The 19,996-nt window shown below is 41.4% G+C and overlaps 1 protein-coding gene across 5 annotated transcripts in view; it reads left to right on the forward strand.

The window, feature by feature from the left end:
• FAR2 (fatty acyl-CoA reductase 2) overlaps window positions 1-19,996 on the forward strand; it is a 159,812-nt gene that overhangs the window by 131,019 nt on the left and 8,797 nt on the right. For all 5 annotated transcript variants that reach the window (XM_072877452.1, XM_072877479.1, XM_072877461.1 and 2 more), the window contains 4 exons: window positions 4,949-5,067; window positions 7,875-7,942; window positions 14,237-14,408; window positions 19,440-19,569. In XM_072877452.1, the coding sequence (XP_072733553.1) occupies window positions 4,949-5,067; window positions 7,875-7,942; window positions 14,237-14,408; window positions 19,440-19,569 (489 nt within the window). The remainder of the gene's footprint in view (window positions 1-4,948; window positions 5,068-7,874; window positions 7,943-14,236; window positions 14,409-19,439; window positions 19,570-19,996) is intronic.

The raw sequence follows: 19,996 nt of genomic DNA on the forward strand, positions 1-19,996 counted from the left end.
TGTGCAGAGTACATTTAAATAATGTGTGTAACTATCAATTCAGACTCTGCCAGTCAAATGGATAATTCACTATATTCTTGATTAACACTGGTGTAAATAACTACTGTTCAAAATGGCGAGGAACAAATGCCTAAGATAAATAATTAATAACTTGATTAAATATTCCCTGTAATATGAAAACAGTCATTACAATTTAACATGAAAACAGTGAAGTTGCATACCATTTCTCCTGGCTTATATTTTTTTTCTGAACTAAAATCACTGCCTTAGGTCTACTTGTCAATACATAATGCTGTATAGCTATGGGCAAATATTTTTGTTCATGTATGATTTGTCCAACTTGATTACTTTGTAAAAACTATATTGTAATCAGCCTGATGCAGTGTATAAAAGGATTAGTAGTCTACAATCATAGGAGAGCAGAATAAAATACAAATATCATCTTGTTAAAAAAGCTCATTTGTACCTGAAGTAGAGCATAAATAGAAACTGTAACAGTTACTTCTGGAATCCACAGGACTAGTGAAATTAGTGGGTATATCCCAGCTAATGCTTTTATCTGAAGCCCCAGTTACACATTTCAGAGAGATTCAAAAGCCCCCAAATGCATCATTTGTGTTCACAAAGTGTTATTAGCTCTTATTCATCTCACAGTTTCTTTAAAATAATTATTTATCAGCCTTTTACTCATTGCTCACTGCTCATAAAGCTTGTACTGCCTCTCTCTGCTCTACTCCCAGCATCTTGCATGACATCTTGTCGTTATCATGATAAAAGTTTTGCAGTTCCTTAATTTTGCAGATCTATTGCTTACATTTTCATGTGACAGGTTCTAACTTTTGTAATGATATCCATGAGTTTTTATTTTTTTATGTTTACTTTTGAGCATTAAAAATGTCTGTCACAAAAATATGTCCAGAGTTAGTTTGCAAGAAAGATGTTACACAAAAGATTTCCATGGCATTGCTCTTTATTCCCCACAAGTGAATTACCTAAGTAACAAATGACAGCAAGTTGCTGTCATACATGTATCGTATGCCAGTACGTTACGAAACACAGGCTGAATTCATATGCTTTCAGCCATATAAAAACATGCCCATCAAATCTTTTGTCATTTAAAAAGCATTTTTTCCCTGCCTTTTTTCTTTTCTTTTAATCTGTCAACAAGTAAAAAACACCTAATAGTTAAGTATTTGGAAATTTTGCCCATATATCAGTCTTTTTTAATAGTGTCCGCTTTAGGAACTTATACTGGAGCTTGCATATATTTTATATGCTTATCTTTTGCCACTCATACCAGTAACTAATAATATTTTCTTTCTTCAAAGCAAAAATTTCTAGCCTTGTTGAATGCAACAGCAAACCTAATGGCGGTTTCACTTAGGCCAGGTTTCACACACGGATGTCAGCCTGTATCTTTATCTCCAAATTAACTCTATGGAAAGTAAAGATTTTGAGATTCTAGGGTTGCTGTAGTAAATAACTTCCCTTCCCTTTTATATAAAAGCTTTGACTTCTACTGAAATAACTTTGAAATAGAGATGGTATTTTTTGGTTCAGGATTGAGGCTCTGAGGTTCTCCAATATAGGAAATAGAGACAATGAAATTCATGTCATCTGCACTGAGCTCCTCAGTGATTAAATATGATGACTTGATATGTAACTATATCAAGACTTAACCAAGAAAAAGACAAAGAGCAATGACAATAGGTGCAGGGTGTAGAGACGAGGTTGCTGTCGGTGTCCAATGGCTCTTTGGCCCCACAGGCAGCAGTGTTGGCTGGTGTCAGTCAGGAGCAGAGACTCCCTGATGTGGAGAAGCGAGGGGGGATTGCCAGTGCTGACAGACAGTATCTGTCTTGTACCATCTCCAGTTGCTACTGAACTTAGTTGGACTGGTACGAGTTTTCTGGAAGTGAAAGGTATTTGTTATTAGGGAGCCCAAGAGACTTTTGGTCTTCTGAGGGGGGTGGGGTGGGAAATAAATGTATGTTTTGAATTAATGTGCTTGGATATGGTGAATTGATACATCCTGTTTGGTAGTTTGAAAATTAACCCTTGAAGGTGTGAGTTATGTGTTAGTTTGATTACCTGGAAGTTGTGTGATTACAACCAGCTGTCTCAGCCAACTGTATTTCAAAGTGTATTTATTAGTCAAGTAGCTTTATTAGCCTTAATTAAGGATGGAAAAAGCAAAAGGGAGTGCTTTGGTGTTTGTGGGTTTGTTTTTAAAGTCCCGTCCCCATGTCCCCCCCTAAAATATTCACTTTTGACTTCTAACCCAAGCTCATCCTATATGGAGAACAACCCAGAGATTCAGATTTTGCTCAGAACATCTTTGGGATCATCTGGGCAGAATCTGAACTCCAAACCTTGCAAAGATTTTTTTTTTCTTTCCCCCTCAGTCACCGCTGTAATACTTGAGTCTGATCGTTTCATTCCACAAATAGATATATTTCTTTTAAACATTCAAGAAATATGAGAATTAAAGTTGTTCTTGATAGTCTAATTATGCTTCTTTCACCTACAGTTGCTCCAGCTGCTGTGGGGAGAAGCTTTGTTGATTGAAAAACAAAATGAAATTAATTACATTTCCGCTGGACTGTAATTGAGGCATTTTGTCTCGCTGTGTCATATTACATGTGAAGACCTTCCTTCCTGCAAGGCAGTGAAGCTGTAGGGCAGAACCATGGTTTAATTCATGTTCTGGACAGTGACTGGCTCCAAAGTGCTTCAGCTGGGAGACTGTCCAGAAACGTGACTCAGACCACCAAATGGTTTCGGAGGCTTCAGCTACAGTAGCTTCTATTTCACTAAAGAGAAAAAAATGTCAGCAACTACAAATAGAAGTCAAGCCATACCTGATAAAGAAGTACCAAACCATTTCCAATGTAAAAAGTAACTTAAAACACTTAAACCTGAAGTCTTTATTAAATACACAATATTTTCAATATCTAATTCATTCATGTGCATAGGACCATTGCAAGCTGCTCTGAATACAGGCATGTTTGCAGCACATCCATCAAACTTCCTAGTTTTGAAACCTGACCTCAGAAAGGTCTTTAGTGTACCTATGAAAACGTGATAGCTGATCACACAGTGGTCTCTCGTGGGCATGTGTTCACAGCAGTGGAAAATTCATAGCTGAGCTTGATTGCCTCCTTTGGTTCTTTTTGCTTTTTTTCCCTTGAAAAATCAGTAGTAGGAACAAAAAAAAATAAATCATAGTGGTGTTGCAAGTTAAGGTTTTAATGTAACTATGGTTCAGCTTAGGGCAGCAGAGGTTAAGTGCATGCCAGGGGTTTGAGGAGGATGTTAGGAGTCATGTGGGGAAGCTTACATGGTTGCCTCTGAGTCTGTCTGTCTGTCTGTGATCCCTATGCCAGCTGCACCAAGGATGAGATGCAACTGCTCATGAAAATTAAATCAGTCATAAGTGGTATTCCCTTACTTGCAAGCTGTGAGATGTAACAAAACCATCTGACTATAGAATGGGAAAGGAGAGGGAGAGAAAGAGAATAAAATAACCCAGATAAACACCTCCCAAACAGGGGATGCGGTGTCCCTGAAAATCCACCAATTACCATTAGACAATGGCATATGCTTTATGAGTTAATGTCAAGTCTTAAATGCTTTTTTCATCACATCTTTCTTCTCCCCGGACTTCAGGCAAGTGTTTTTGCACAACTAGGCACTTCCTGTCTAGTTGCTGTAGTAAACCTTCATCTTTCACAGCTGGAGAGCTATTTCATGATGAAATGGGAGTCTCAGGTTGGAAGAAAATAAAAATTTGCTATAAAATTTCCTTTGCCCTGACTTTTAAATATTCTTGGATCTGTAGAGCATATTCCTTTGCCCCTTCACTCAGTCCTTCCCTCTGGTTTTACATGAATCTAAATTATAAGAGCTTTTTTCCTTCCTTGCTTCACTAGAGCTTTTATCCTCCCAGCTCTTTCACTGCATCCTCAGCTTCTACTTCAAACTCAAATTCATCACATTTTATTTCCCACATCCTAGATAATTTGATTGCAACCGTGACTCTGCTGTTGGGGTTTCTTTTTTTAAATGCTCTGTTCAGCCCTCATACCTGACACACTAGGTTAAGTTCCTTCACCCCCATTTCACCTCCACGTTTCTGTATTTCTGAATTGTCCTGTCTGATTAAGTCTGCCATGTTGTTGCCATCTGTTCATGTAAGCCTCTTCCAGCCATGTCTCTCCTGTGGAACCTCCAAAGACTAATTGGTCATCAGGGAAACCCCTTGATAAGTGTTCAGGTTAAATACATATATTTTGGGGAGCCTGGCCCCTGACAAATGTACTTCCAACCAAAACAAAATGAAAATTGTCTGTTCTTGCCTACCTCTTCTCTTTGGTTGTTAGTACTTTGTATTTTCACTCATTCATTTCCTGAGTTTCATTGGGTGGCGAGCTTTTCAAGGTAGGGGCCACGTCTTGACTGTATCTTTGTGCTTAACAGACACAGCTTTGGAAAACAGGAGGGTGTGAACATCCAAAGGAAAGGGAGTAAACTTTTCAAAAAAGCCTATCAATGTCATTTCCAAAGTGACTGTTGTCTTTGAGGGACACTCAGACCTCTGTCTGCCTGGGTCACTTAAGAAAATGGAACTTCAGGTATCACAGGGAATTTTACTGCAGTAAATTCAAATATGTTTCTTTTTTAAGGTATTTATTTCATATTGAGTTAACTAAGAGGCACAGCTTTTGTTGTTATACACAGCACAGCCATCATCTGCATTTTCAGAGGAAGTCTAAAACATGAACAGTGGGATGCACATGAGATCCATCTTTGTTTTCACAGAAACCAAATAATCTTCTGCAGCAGGTGCCAGGCTTGAAGAGTACTAATGTGATGGTCTGTCCTCAGTCCAAGCCGATGAAATCTTACCATGGCCTTACGTTGGTGACTGTTTTCCTTTGTCCCACAGGCAGGCAAAGGGATTCTGCGGACCGCCATTGCCAACAACGAAGCGGTGGCAGATATGATTCCAGTAGACGTCGCCATCAACCTCACCCTTGCGGCCGGGTGGTTCACTGCTGTGCACAGGTGGGAAGGCACTCCTGTTTCTACCAGATTTGGGCATTTACTGCCTGCACCAGGACTTTAAAGGGAACCAGAAGCTAATTGAAAACCTGTGCAAGAGCCTTGTTGATTCATTTTCTGGTTCATGTTTTCTTCCCCAGGTTGGCAAGGACTAAGAGTGTAGCAGAAGCAATAAAGGCAGGCTTTAGAGTTTGGAAATCTCTAAAGCTACAGCAAGGACCTGTTTCTCAGTACAACTTAAGCTCAGCTGACAAGTGTCTCTCTCAGAAGTCACTTTTCTGAAGTCCAAGAGCTTTACTGCAGCTTCACAGCAGCTGGTTTTTGGGCCTCCTTTCTCAGGCAGCTACACTGAGTCGCTCTTTAAGTGGCTTCTAGAGTTTTCTTGGTGAAAATGTTCTGTGTATTTTCCTTGGAAAACTCTGCACAGTATAAATATATTACGGGCTCGTATAATAGGGGAGATGATCTAAAAAAACTCCATTCTTTGCATTGTTGACAAGGGTATGTATAAGTGACATTAAGGTTTTAAGATCTTTTCCTGTGAACCTCTGGCTCTGACCTTTAATCGTTAGTTAGGAATTGCTACAGAGTAAACCAGAAGAATTATTCTGGAGGATTATGCAACTCTGAGAAATCAATACCAGGCAAATAAAAGGCAGAAATATTTTACTCTGAAAGACAGAGTAAGCCCTCTGAGCTGAGGGTAGAGAAGAGCTGCATACAGTAACCTAAATACAGGGATCCTAAAACGATCTTAAAAGGCAGGTCACCAGCTCTTCGGATTTATTTTTCTCATTGTTTTCTCCCCCTCCATCAACAACAGACAAAACAGCACGGTCTGGGAAAAATAAATACAGCTTCCCCTTAAACACACACCCCTGAGAGCCTCCAGATGAAGAGGGCTACGGCCTTCCATAAGGCTGGAAAAGGACATGAGCATGTGCTGATGAGCAGTATATCAGCATGCAGGTAGACTTCCTGGCTCTGGCCATGGTAGGAGAAATGCCATTTTTTCTAAGTTTTCATTGGCAAAAGATACATGCTTTTAATCTGGTTCCCACACAAATAACTATTAAGCTAAAGGAGCAATTGCAGAACTTGATCTAAAGCTTTGTCTAGGTGGGCACAACCCCAAGGTTAGCAATCTGTAAACAAAAAAACCAAGAGCCTGAACCTTCTCTAAATTTAATTTCTCTGAGAGAGTTTCGGGTTTAGGTGCTGTCTTGAAGAACTGCTTGTATGGTTTAAAATTTTTTAATTTTTTTCCAAATCATCTAATTAGAAAGTCAGTCTCCTTCAGGGCAGGTGACATTACTGAGGGAAATTAGCTTCTAAAACTTAGCAGAGAATTGCAATCTTCATTACATAGTGTAGAAGCTCTACAAAGCTCTCCACAAGGTCACCAACTCAGCTGGAGGGCAGAGAATGGAAAAAATCAACAGGGATAGACTCTTCACTGGAAGCTGGGAAAATGGAGGAATCCTCTTCATTGGTGTTTAATGGGCCTGACCCTCTAGAGTAAGCAGAAGTTTGTGCTTTTACTTCAGTGCACTTTGCCACAGGCTGTGTATGTGGCTCAGCGCTAGGTGAGTTTTCTATATGGGCACATATCACAGGTTTAGTCCTTAGTGAGTTGCAATATTGATTTCCATAATGCAGTTTCCCCACATTAAGCACTACTGTGCATTTTTATGTTTAACACGCTATCAGGCTTCTACTCAGTAATTAAGAGTTACAGGATATCATGGATTTGGAGCTTGATATGTGTCTATTAGTCCTAACCATCCCTAGAAGTCTGCTAGGGATTAGTAATTATGATAATATACAGTCAAATGCCATGATTTCAAAGCATTATTAAAAGAAGCACCATTAAAACTGTGCAGTACCCAAATGCAGTTTTCAAGTATTACTGTGCGAGATTTCCTGTCCCAGGTTTAGGGGTTCTATCTCCTGGTCTCTTCAGTCATAGGAATTTTGAAAAGAAAAGTTCTTCATAGGGAGCCTCCTCCAGTGGAGAAAGGCTCTGAGCACCACAGGCACCCTAGGAGCACTGAGATGCTGTATCCTCCAGCCAAGCTGCTATGTAAGCTGCTATGCCCTGTTCAAGGCCAGATCTCACTTCTTTTAGCATTTTGGCAGATGGCTCCAGCTGCTAATGCAGAGTAAGAAAAATGCTGTATTGATGGCATCACTTGCACCCTTGGCAGGCTTAGATTAAAAAAGCTGTTTGACGAATTCTTGCCTTGTATCAAAGGAAGAAATAAAACCAGTATGATCAATGTTTAGTTCCACATGCAAATAACAACTTAGCTTTATTTGGTATTAAAATTAAAATTTTGTTGAAATGGATTGATTTGTAATCACCACCCTGAGAAATGAAGTTTAAAAGTAACACAAATCATATCCATTAAGTAAATTATTGCAAAATACACAGTGTGTCCCTGAGGTTGGCTTGGGCCAATTATTTACAGTATACTAAGAGAAACTATTAAAAAAAAATCAGAAATTTGTCAGTATGCATGCTTTCCTTATTGTTTTTATCATTTTTATACGTGATATATGGATGATTTTTCTTAAACCCCATCTGTCTTTATTAACTTCATATGCTCTCCAGAATCTGACTGAATCTTATTAAAACTTCATGTTCTATACTGTATTTTCATATTTATGAAAAATGACCTCTTCTGCATTTTTTCTGAGCTGATATTACTGTTTCTTGGGCTGTTCTTAATGGAGCTTTCATGCTCCATTAATAAAGCTTTGGGTGCTTTTCTTCACACCTTAAAATAATACTTCTTTCTCTTTTCCAGACCAAAAAACATGTTGGTGTTCAACTGCACAACAGGTGGAATCAACCCTTTCTTCTGGGGAGAAATGGGTAAGGTCTAATTTAAACCTAGAACATGTCAAACATCAATAGCATTCTTCAGCCAGGCTTTGAAAAGGTGGTTTCCTATATTTAGGTGGCATTCAGCATCTGCCATTCAAACTGCGTGTGGGAGGCCCAACTGCAGGCAGTGAGGGTCCTGTAAGCAAAAGCTCCTGGTGCTGGGCATTCAGCTCAGGAAGGCATCTATTCAGTTTTCATTGTGGGTGTAATCACAGAACAACCCAGCAAAGTACGTGCTTTGCTGCACTGAGGTATTAAAGTGGTGGGAAAAGGAATAGAGAACCAGTCCCTTAATTCTGTGAGAAGATGCTCTGCGTAGCTGTAACAGGATATCTTCCTTTGCTGACTGAGAACCTTTTCTGGGTTTGGGGGTTTTTTTGTGCTTTGAAATCACTTGGAGGACCTTGATAGTGAATGAAAACTAGTATATTAAGGAAGTAGAGTAGCCTTTCTTCCTCTTCTGTGCAGAAAATTCTAAACAGAAATAATTGGTATAGACTTGAGAAGGCAAACCTTGAAGTGATAGATGTGCTTCAAGAACCGTTTTCCTTTTGATCATGAATTTTTTCAGTGGAAGAATTCAAATTATTTTCATGGCTGACTTATCTTCAAGTGCATGTGCTTCTGAGGCAGTGGTGAAAGAAAGGGAGACAAGTCCTGACACCCTTACAGTGGCAAACTCACACTGAAGCCAAATAGCAGAATTTGATTCGGCTGTATACTGTGAAATACTGTGTACAGTCAGTACATTCATGGACAGATGTATGGGGCCTGATTTGCTTTCTGTTACACATTCATTCATATCTTTGCGCTTTAATTAGAGGTGGCTGGCAAATCACTACTGTGGTATTTCACCTCTCAGCCTTTGCTTTGCATTTGTTTTTGCATTATTTAAGTGGCAAACTGTAAGTCAGCAGAGAATCAGACCATAATTGCATTTTCAGGACAAGGCTTGTCCGAAAATCCTACTAATGTCCTACCATGGGATTTGATCAAGTGATCTAGCAGGAAAGAGGTTTCACCAATTGGCTGAGCGGTGAGAAAATCACGCCAAGTTCTAGCATTTTTTAATGAGACATCTAACACAGTGGTTAGTCACAGATCTTCGGTGGCTTTTTCACAGGAGTAAATGCAAAGCTCTTCACAGACTGCTACTTTAGGCAACAGCCACTGTAACACTACTACCTGAGGTTTGCCTTTCTAACCCATTTTCAGTGCAATTTTACTGATGAAAGCAGCAATGTATTAATGCATTGTAACTGATCTTGTTCTGTTACTTTGCTCATAACTGTATTTAGCAATGAAATCATCTGGGTGCAGCAGAAGCTTGCATAAGCAGTTCAGCTGTGTGAAGGGACTGAAGGCAAAATTTTCTCCTTGGGTGATGCTGTGGAGCTCTTTCTACTACATGTTGTATCCACAGTTTTCCTGAGAGCAGCAGGCTGCAGAGGAGTATTTAGGTATAGATTCATGAACAGGAATTAGGATGGAGTATCAAAGAGCAAAATTTTGCCCTTAAAGATGTTGCACGGTTTAAGAAACGAATTTGGGAAAGATTTACTGCATTAGGATGTTATGACTGCAACTATCCAGTTTGAATTCTCAATTCAGTCTCCTACCAATTTCTTTTTGGTAAGTATGCATAATTTTAAAATCTTCTCTCTATATATGACAGACTTTTTCAACCCATTCATATTACTTTCTCTGTCTACTCACTATTATTTGGCTTCTAGGCAGCCAGTCTCACGGCATGCACTTCCAACAGGCCTTTCAGAGCCATGGTCTCTCTGAACTACAAGCTACCACCATTTAGTCCAGCTCCTGCACAGAAGGACCGAACTTCACCCACCAGTTCCCCCCTTCGCACATGGGGCAGCATCTGCTACTTGACTTGTCACCCTCTCTTTCCGAAAGCCTGTTTCCAACTGTTTAGCTCTGCCAACCTTTCACCTTTCAAGTTGAAATAGTTGAGGCCAGGTCTCTACCTCCAGTGGTTTTTCAGCTTTTTCAGAATTTTTCTTTTTCCCCAGCATGAAAGAAGCTGTTTGATGCAAACATACAGGAGACACAGGATCGGCAGAGGGAAAGAGAGTCTGTTCGGGGAGCCTGGGGAGCAGACTGGCACAGGGACTGTAACCGGTCATCAAGGTGGAGGGTTGTGAGAGTGAGACTGGAAGCTGATGAGAAACAAGGGTGGGGAACAGGAGTCATCTGGTGTGGATGTCATCTGGGACCGAGCGTTTAGTGCAAATCAAACATGAGGTTTGCAGGGTGGAGGACCTGGGCTACCTGGTTAGGGAGACTTACACCAAGACCAGCTGTAGGAAGGACAGGTGAACACAACAGAGTAGGGATTTTTCAGGGGGACAGGAGGAAAGGAGAGCGAGATCAAACAGAGAAATTGAGACAGGATTGGGCTGAGGATGCCCTGGGTAGGGAACAGAAATTACTGAGATGGGGGCATTGTGAGTACAAAGGTGATGAGCTTCGAGGGAGGGAGGAGAAAGAGAATCTAGAAGAGAATTATTTGAAAAATGTATGTCTACTTAAAAGCTTATGCTTAAACATGCAGGGCAGACCAGTTTATTCTACCAATCTCCAGATACAGACAAACCTCTAGTGTTAAAAGGAACCTTAACTGATTTATTTCTTTTCCAAATAATGCTATGCCTTGGATTTTTTTCTTACTGTCTACCATTACTGCCATTATTTGCCCTGCTATTACCAAAATGTGGTCAGACAACTGATTATTAGTCTGAAGAAGCGTATTCTGACTTTGTGAAGTACATTTTGCAATTTCTGCTCAAAACTAAACCTCAAAGCAGGCTTTAAAATGGTGTTCAGCATGGGAGAATTTAATTTCAGTTTATACATGACAGTCTACCTAGGCGAGACTGGTGTCTGATTCTCACCCTGCTAAATCTGTCTTTGAGTTGTAGAATTTGCTGCTGTGGTTTTGTGCTGTGGTCAGAAGGAAAGACCAGCCACCCGCTAAGTCATTTCAGTAGCTCCTAGTGGTGTGTTTCTGGTTTGGGGTTCTCTGCCTGCCTGACCCGTCTGTCTGATTCTTTCTCTCTCTCCCCAAAACACACTCTTACAGCGTAAGAGGCTTGCTACACTTGCAAAGTTGAACACTTTCCAGAAATTAGGAGATGGTGCAATTGTGTTGAGTCAGCGCAAGCCAGGGTAAGGGAGGTTCGTAAAGAAAATGCCCATAGCATTACCTGTTCCAAGTTACGCAAAACTGGTGTTTTCCTGACTTCCTTCCAGTAAGTCTTTCAGGTTGGTCTCACTGCCTTTGTATGTGCATTTAAAAAAAAAACAAACCACTTTCATTCCTGACTTTCAGAATTTTTCTTGAGTTTTCAGCAGATATCTCATCTGCTCTTGACATGTGTGCTTCTTACACAGAGTAATATCACAGCATAATACTGCAGCTGCTTTACTACAGCTGCATTTTCCTCTGCAAGCCTAAAGTAACCAAGATGATAAGGGTGTTGCTGATTTGTGTGAATTTGGTGTATGGCCGATGATCTGAAATGACAAGGGCTGCATTTTCTATTTACTGATCAGTTTGTTCTTGCTATCCTGACCAAAGATGCCAAAAATGCAAAGAGAAAAGGAAGGCAGTAATGTCTTTAACGTGCTTCCAAAGGGAAACCTTTTCAACCAGTTTACAGCTGAAAACTAGATTTGCAGTATATTAACATCAGAATTTGCATAAACAGAGCCATAAACATGTACTGCACACAATATCAAAACTATTGCAATTCCAAAATATCAATGGTTCCCAGTTAAACTGATAGGTTTCCATTAGGAAATGAATTGACCAAATGAAACTAAATAAACTTAAATATTGATAAGCAGATGAGAGTTTGTAAGTAAACTGGGATTTAAAGTGTCTCTTGTAGAAACTTCCTTACAGGGAGAAGCAGCAGAGTTCATGGGATTGCTCTCCTGATCCATGAGCTACTTGAATGGGCACAGATATACAGCCCTCTACAAACTGAGAGCAGATCTCTCTATATTTAAGCCAGCTAGGGCTTTGTCACAGTATAATCATAGTAAATGGCTGTGCTGCTAACACAGAGGAAAGAAACTCCTCACGCACTGCTTAGCCAGATGCAAACTCTGCCAAGAGCTGGGCCAGAACAGTGGCTTCCTTCCCAGTAGCCCGTCCCAAACTGTTTATCACCAGTCCGCTGCCAGGAGTAAATATCTTTCCAAATCTTCAGTAAAACTGCTCCAGCAAGCCCTCCCTGCCAGGCGCAACTACATGGGAAAGCTTAAATAGGCGTTTTTTGCTAATCCTTGCCATTTTGACAGAGCATGCGTTATGTACAGTTCTGCCAGCACAGCTGGGACAGGTGGCAATCAGGGTGGTAAATCTGCCACTGGGAAGAGTAGCTACTCAGCTGGCAAAGCTGTTGACGTATTTATCAGCACCCTGCATGGATCCCCATCCTGGGGCTGGCAGCACGGCTGATGCTGTGCTTCACCTCCACAAATGCTCTCCTACAGATGTGTGCGCTCAGTGCGTTTGTAGTATCAAAGCTCTTGGCAGGTGCTCGCAGCATGGAGGCAGCCTGTCCCCTGCCCACCCGGTCCTCTCCCTGTTAGGTTGCTGTGGGTCCCGTACGTGGTGAGTGCAGCTACAACAGTAATTAAACTCTCTGTTTCTTTAGTAAACTAATCCATGTTCTTACCTGCTGCTGCAGAGCTGGGGCTTGAGGCAGAAACTTGTAGGGTTTAGAAAGAAAAGGCAGAAGGAAATTCTTCTTTTAGAAAATTTCACTTATGTTTATATAGCAACAGTTTCGACGCTTGCACCTTTCATTTATGTCAGTGAGAGAACACACTGCAAAGGATAAGATTTCCATACCGCAGCCCACAGGATGACCACAAGATAACCACATCATTGCAGTGTGGCTACATGAAACAGAAGGGATGGGAGTCGGTTCTAGCTATTCAGATGCAAGATGAGTTTCAGGAGAACTGGTCTTCAACCATTAAACTTGCAGCATACAGGACACAAAAATTAACAATAAATTTGCACTAAAACTATATTGTACTATTCTAAAAGTCTTTTTTGTCTAAACTTAGCAGCTAAGTGGCTAACAAGTCTCCTCTAGTTGCTGTTGCTTAGAACGAGTACAGCAAAAATCACTACTTGAAGTGCAGTAATGAGCTGACTGCAGATACATGAGAGGGCTGTCTGAATATTATGATTGGAATCTGCTTATCTAAGGATGATCTGGATGTTTCTTGTGACTTGTAAATTCTCATCTGATTTTCTATTTGTAACATAAGCTTAGAGAGTAAACTATAATATGAGCACAGATTGATGTTGTAACTCTCAAATTAATTTTTAAAAAAGTAAAAAAAGCCCACATATTCTTCTTTGTTGAGCTCATTGGTGCTCAGGAATAGGAGCACCATCTGTTTATCAGTCCCTAGGATGATAGTCTTATTTTCAACTACTGAAGTTCTATTAAGCCTCTGCAATATGCAAATGCCCCAGATATGCACTTCTAGATGCCACTTCTGTGGCACTGTGCCATTGCAAGAGCTCAGAATCAGGCTCAACTTGGTTCGTGACTTAACATACAAAGGGAATGAAAGATTACTACCCTATCATTAGTTTTCAAGTTAAGAACGTAAGACAATTTGCTGCTTTAGTGCATCCAGAGCTCCTGTGAAAACAGGCTGAGGTATTTGGTGTTGTGGGTCAGATGTGGTTTGAAAGGATATAATGAAGACTTTCTAGAAGCAGCACCCTATGTGTGTAAGTATTGACACCAGCCCTTTTGAAAATTTCATTAGAAATTAGAAGTTTCTATTTGATTTATGCGACCAGACCAAAGTTTGCTTTCAGTGATCTGAAGATAAGTTAACACTTACCGATTTTTTTCTACATCTACTGCAGGTGAAAGCAGAACTGCAGTTCCTTGGTTTAAAGCGTTTCAGGCTACAACTGCCTGCTTTTCCTCCTTTGATGCAAGGAGGCCTTTTGGCATTTTAATAAGGAAGTTTTTGTCTGCCGCTATTAAGTCTAGAGTCAGATTGTGTTTCAAATAGGCAGTAGATGGAGTCATCAATTTTAATGCCAGAAGGGACTGTGAGATGATCTTGTCCAACCCCTGGTTACATAGTTTGCAGAACTGTACGTTAAACATGTTAAGCACCATAACTTTGGCTTTGTTGCAGCATGTTGGTATGGTTGTGCCCAACTCAACTGAAATTAAGTGCCTGATTTTAAGTAAAATGCCTGTTCCCTTACAGAGCAGTATGTCATGTCCACGTTCAAAAGGAACCCACTGGAGCAGGCCTTCCGAACACCCAACACTCACTTAACATCCAACTACTTGATAAACCAGTACTGGATAACTGTCAGTCACAAGGCACCGGCCATACTCTACGACCTGTACATGAGGCTCACGGGGAGAAAGCCCAGGTAAGAAACTGCATGCCTTCAGCCTCCTGCATGCCTGCCACTGTTATGGAGAGCAGATCTCTCACAAGTTCTGAGAACTGGCTGCCTCAGCCTGGAGTCCCTGCTCATCTTCCCATCTCCAGGCTTTGTCTTGATGAGATTGCTCAAAAAGAAAAGGAACCACATGGCTGTAGCTAAGCATAGCCTAGGGTTCCCACCCTTTCCAGTACCTGAGTATCTTTTAAACTTAGCTTTACACACTTCAGAGGTTCCCAAGCCAGAAGAAGAGGACTGGTAGTTACATTGTCCTCTGTATAGCAAGATTTCCACCATTGCAACTTTCTGATGTGATTGACTCTATCTGTCATGAGTAAAGACTCAAGCTTGCATAAGGACTTGAGACTGGCAAGGTTTAGAACACACTAATATTTTTTTCCCATATATCAGATGCATAATTAGCAGTTGCCAACACTGGCCCAGCACCCTGAAATCTAGGACATTTCTGCGTATGAATAAATTCTGAATTGTATTTACAAGGACAGTTTACCATTACAATTGGTATTTGAGCCTTGGCAGTGTCATGGCTTGGAGGAACACAGGCGCATGTGTCCCATGTGGAAGAAATCCTGGTGTAAATAACATGACTCAGCCAATGTCCTCCTTTGCTCCCTGCCACCACAGAGGAGAATTTATTGTGCAACACAAGAGCAGTGTGCCAGCACTGTGTTGATGTCAGCCGCTCTGTGCTCCTCTGCTAGTTAGAAAGCTGGCTTCAGCTGTTTGCAGGGAAATCCCTGATTGATGTATTGCTCTGATTTATCTCTGACATTCTGCTACGGAGGGAAATTGGTCCATAAAAAGACTTGCAGTTATCCAGGAGGCAAGAATTACCCTAGAAATAGAGGTAAACTGAATATGAGCAAGAATAGGCTGGAATCTCCAAACTCTGTTGAAACAGGCAGCAGTAAGATCTTGGCATTGCCATTACAATTGACATTTCTTTTCATACAGTTGATTGGCATAAGTAGACAATGGACATTGGCAGCAATACTGTACTTAAATTTCAAATAGAGCTCAGCATGAACTCATGCTGAGAAAGAGATCTTCTGAACTTTAAGATTTGCGACCTGAGCAAACACGGCTCAGCAATGAACTTGTGAGTTCACCAAGTCTTTTTTTTTTTTTTTAATATAATTCCCCTTTTCTCTTCACACGCCACTGAAGCTTATCCAGGTATTGCTGCAATGTGGTAGAAAGCATAGTAGCAGCTCATTCTTTCTTTTTTCACAGCTACCTAAATATCAGACCTTTATGGTCTAAGGGCAGTAAACAACATCAAATAAAAAAAGGATGAATGTGTCACTGAACCTGCTTTAATGTTTCCCTTTAATTTTTCCCTCTGCTTCAAACAGGGCACCTAGGCCTAACTTTCTTCCTACTTGTCACTCCCATCTATTGAAGTAGAAGCTATCTTCATGGCCATTTCTTGAATTCTCTCCATGACCCTATGCCAGATTTGCAAGCAGAAAGGAGAAAGTTCTTTCCCAGAACAAAGCCTCAGACTTCAGTTCTCTACTGTATCCATACTCAACTCATCCTAAGGTGATGAGTTATCATATGGAATAGGTTATCTGGGAGCTGGCTATGGTTTCACAAGTCTACTGTTTATTCAGGACTAGCCTATGACCTCCACTAATTTGAATTGCAGGGTAGTTTGGAGGAACTCAGTTGTGCCTCCTGTAGTTATCACACGCAGTACCCCATCTACCAAAGGGTAGGTCATCTCCTTCAGCTTTAGACTTTTATATACTACCTCTCCTGAGAAGCTTACTTTAAGTGTTTGCTCATTTCACATGAATTGCCAGATATCTATCAAATCTGCCCTAAATGGCTTACTGTTACTGCTGCACATCCATCCATGACTTAGAAAATAATGTGGTTTATATCATTAGTAGTCTCTTGGGGCAATCTGTCGCACCTGAGAATCTGCTCAGGCAAGGCTCAGTATGGAAGCAAATAAAGAAATCATTGCTGTAAACAGTTTTCTAGAAGACAAGGTGCATTTCTGAAGTGTAGCTAATAAGGCTATCAGTGACAGCTAATACTTGCTTTTTTTCCTCTCAGTTCCTCCATAGTGGAGAATGAGATTTTCTATAAGAAATCTTTGCCATAGCCTGAGGCTGCAGAGGCTTAGAGGCTGCAGAAAAGCATGATTCTATTCAGTTGATGTTTTTCAGTAGACGATTCCTTCATCCAGATTAGTAAATATTTTGAATGTGGTCACAACATTTGAGCTCAATCAGTCAGCATGAACCACAGTTTTCATATATACCTCTTTAGATGCTTCCTTTCTCTTTTTGACCCTTACTTTTAGCCACTCAGATATGTTGCTTTGGGTAGATCTATAGTCATGTTGACAGGAGGCCTATTTTTCAAAACATAAGTAGGGACACACAGCTGACTCTCTTACCATTTTTTTTCTGATGGATTCCCTTAACCCTCAGCACTTCAAAGATATTGATGGCTTTTGGGGAGCCAGTTTGAGGGGCAACTTCAGATCTTTGCAATCTAGCCATATATTTTGTTTCCCAAGTTCCTAAAAGGTACTGAAATATTCACAAAGCTTTGCCCCATAGTACTTGCCTACACGGGCACAATCAGGAAGATTAATCTGAAGTAATTTTAAAGTAGTTTAGATAAACTGCATTCAATCAATGTGCACATAATTATTCAGAATGAAGGTTCCCTTAATCTGATGGTTTGCTTTGCTTCTAAAATGAAAGACACTTTAATTCTGAGTAGGAGTGCCTATGTAAGCTTTTAGTGCTCTTTCAATTCGCTTTGGGTAAGCTGCGCCGTTCTCCTCTGAACTGATGTACTCATTGTGTCTTTTTCTGCTGTGCTTAGTGCTTATCGTCATGGCAGTCACATCTGCACGGAGAGAGGCCAGCCTGGCACCATTCTTCCCCAGACTGCCGCCTTTTATTTGTCACGGCGACTTTGTTACCCTCTGGGCAGCTCAAAATTTCTCATGAAAACAGCTCTGTTTTCCACAGAAATCAGCCTTTTAATGCTTTCTCTTGCCCTTACCCAGTCTGAGAGAACGTGGTGTTCTCTCAAAATTGACCGAGCACTGCACATCACACTCTAAAACAACTGCCTCCCAGAGGCCTTTTGTACTCATGACCATTGGGACAACTGTAAAATAATCCTGCAAGGTAGGACAGCATCACTTCATCCCCTGTTATATAAAAAATGAATAATAAAAAAAGGCCAAGACACATGAGAGACCTGAACCCACATTTCCAAAGTCCCTGTTAAGCAGTGGTGCCTCTAAAGCAGCTTTCATCTTTACCAGGACACTCATGCTCCAGGAAGACATTCAAACAGTTCCCCACACCCCCCCCCCTAAAAAAAGCCGATGGACTTGGATGATTTTCAAGGTCATCCACCAGGAGTGCATGTTGTCAGACCCTTCCTGTATAAGGAAGGACACAAAAAACACTCCAAACTGCTGCTATATTATACAGGGAGAGGAATGGCCTTTAAGAAAAACAATTTTTTTTTTTTTTTTGAGAGGGAGATCAAAGAAGCCCAAAGACATGAAAACCATCCCGCCAAGCTGAGTGCTGTGGTTGATACTCTAGAGGGAAGGGATGCCCTCCAGAGGCACCTTGACAGGCTAGAGAGGTGGGCCCATGCAAACCTCATGAAGTTCAACAAGGCCAAGCGTAAGGTCCTGCACCTGTGTCGGGGCAATCCCAAACATGGATGCGGGCTGGGTGATAAGTGGATTGAGAGCAGCCCTGCAGTGAAGGACTTGGGGGTATTGGTGGATGAAAAACTGAATATGAGCTGCCAATGTGAGCTCACAGCCCAAAAAGCTAACCATATCCTGGGCTGCATAAAAAGAAGCATGGGCAGCACCATAAAAAGAAGCAGGTCAAGGGAGGTGATTCTCCCCCTCTACCCCACCTGGAGTACTGTGTTCAGCTCTGGAGGCCCCCAGGATAAGAAAGACATGGACCTGCTCGAGGGGGTACAGAGGAGGGCCACGAAGATGATCAGAGGGCTGGAGCACCTCTCCTGTGAAGACAGGCTAAGAGAGTTGGGGTTGTTTGACCTGGAGAAGGCTCCGGGGAGACCCTGTAGTGGCCTTCTGGTGCTTAAAGAGGGCCTACAGGAAAGATGGGGAGGGACTCTTTATCAGGGAGTGTAGTGATAGGATGAGGGGTAACAGTTTTAAACTAAAAGAGGGTAGTTTTAGATTAGATATTACGAAGAAATTCTTTACTGTGAGGGTGGTGAGACACTGGAACAGGTTACCCAGAGAAGTTGTGGATGCCCTCTCCCTGGAAGTGTTCAAGGTCAGGTTGGACAGGGCTTTGAGCAACCTGATCTAGAGGAAAGTATCCCTGCCCATGGCAGGGGGCTTGGAACTATATGATCTTTAAGGTCCCTTCCAACCCAAACCATTCTATGATTCTATCTGAAAACTGAAGTTGAGCAATTGACTTCAGAGCTTGTCGATGCTGTCTCCTCTGTAGTGGAGCTAACTCCAAAAATCAGGAGCCAACTCAGAGAACAGAAGGGTATTTGTGTGGTAGAAAGAGAAGTACCCCCCTCAGGAGACAAGCAATATACCTTTGTGGTTTTGCAATCTGCTGTGCAGACTTCATGTGCAACTAGTGTTCAGATGGGCTCTTCACCTCGCACATGGTCCATGATGTAGATATGGCCTCCAACCCTTGTTAGTTCAGGCCAGTAACCTGAACTGATGCCAGTCCCAGGCATCAGTCCTGCCCTGGGAACTGCATGTTTGCCCCTGTGTTCCAGCCAACAATAAAAGCTGGGTAGCTGTAGGCTCAAGACTTAGCTGGAGCAGTTAGACTTCCTGAGCAAGTTCTCAGCCTGGTGAGCACCAGTGCAGTGCTCATCAGGAATTGCAATGCCTGTTCATCTGGATTGGTGAAAACACCTATAGAGCAAACCGACAGATTTTGCGTAAGGTCAAACTTCCTATCCACCGCTGATGCTCCTCTTCTGTTTCAGAATGATGAAGATCATCAATCGACTGCACAAGTCTATGATGCTCCTGCAGTATTTCTCCACCCAGTCCTGGGATTGGTCTTCAGATAATATGAATATGTTAATGAGTCACCTTAACACAGAGGACAAAAAGGTAAGTATGTGCTGAATATGGATTGCTAAACTCCAGTTCTGTTCATCTGCAGCAATTATTTTTGGTGTACTGTTGAGCTTATGAGTGACATCTGCCTAGATGACTGGAATTGACTTTAACTTGAAATAATTTATTTCCTCCTTGTTTTATTAAATAACGTATCAGGAACCTTCCATTTGTTATAGGAGAATGTTTTCTCCTGGGGTGTATTGCTCTTTCTTCTGAGACAGGTCAATCACTGCAGTCTTTCCAGTTAACATGGCACCTCTCTGCCTTTTGCTCTCAGGTTTCTATTTGGCCTGTAAACAATCTAGATTTGTCTCCACAGACAAAATGGACTGTACAAAGGGAACGTAACTTTATATCCCCAGTGACCCAGCTGTACTCAGCCCTTTGAGTTGGAGAAGTTAAAAGCATCATATGTCAC

The sequence above is a fragment of the Ciconia boyciana genome, chromosome 1 (assembly GCF_034638445.1).
Source record: "Ciconia boyciana chromosome 1, ASM3463844v1, whole genome shotgun sequence".
NCBI lineage: Eukaryota > Metazoa > Chordata > Aves > Ciconiiformes > Ciconiidae > Ciconia > Ciconia boyciana.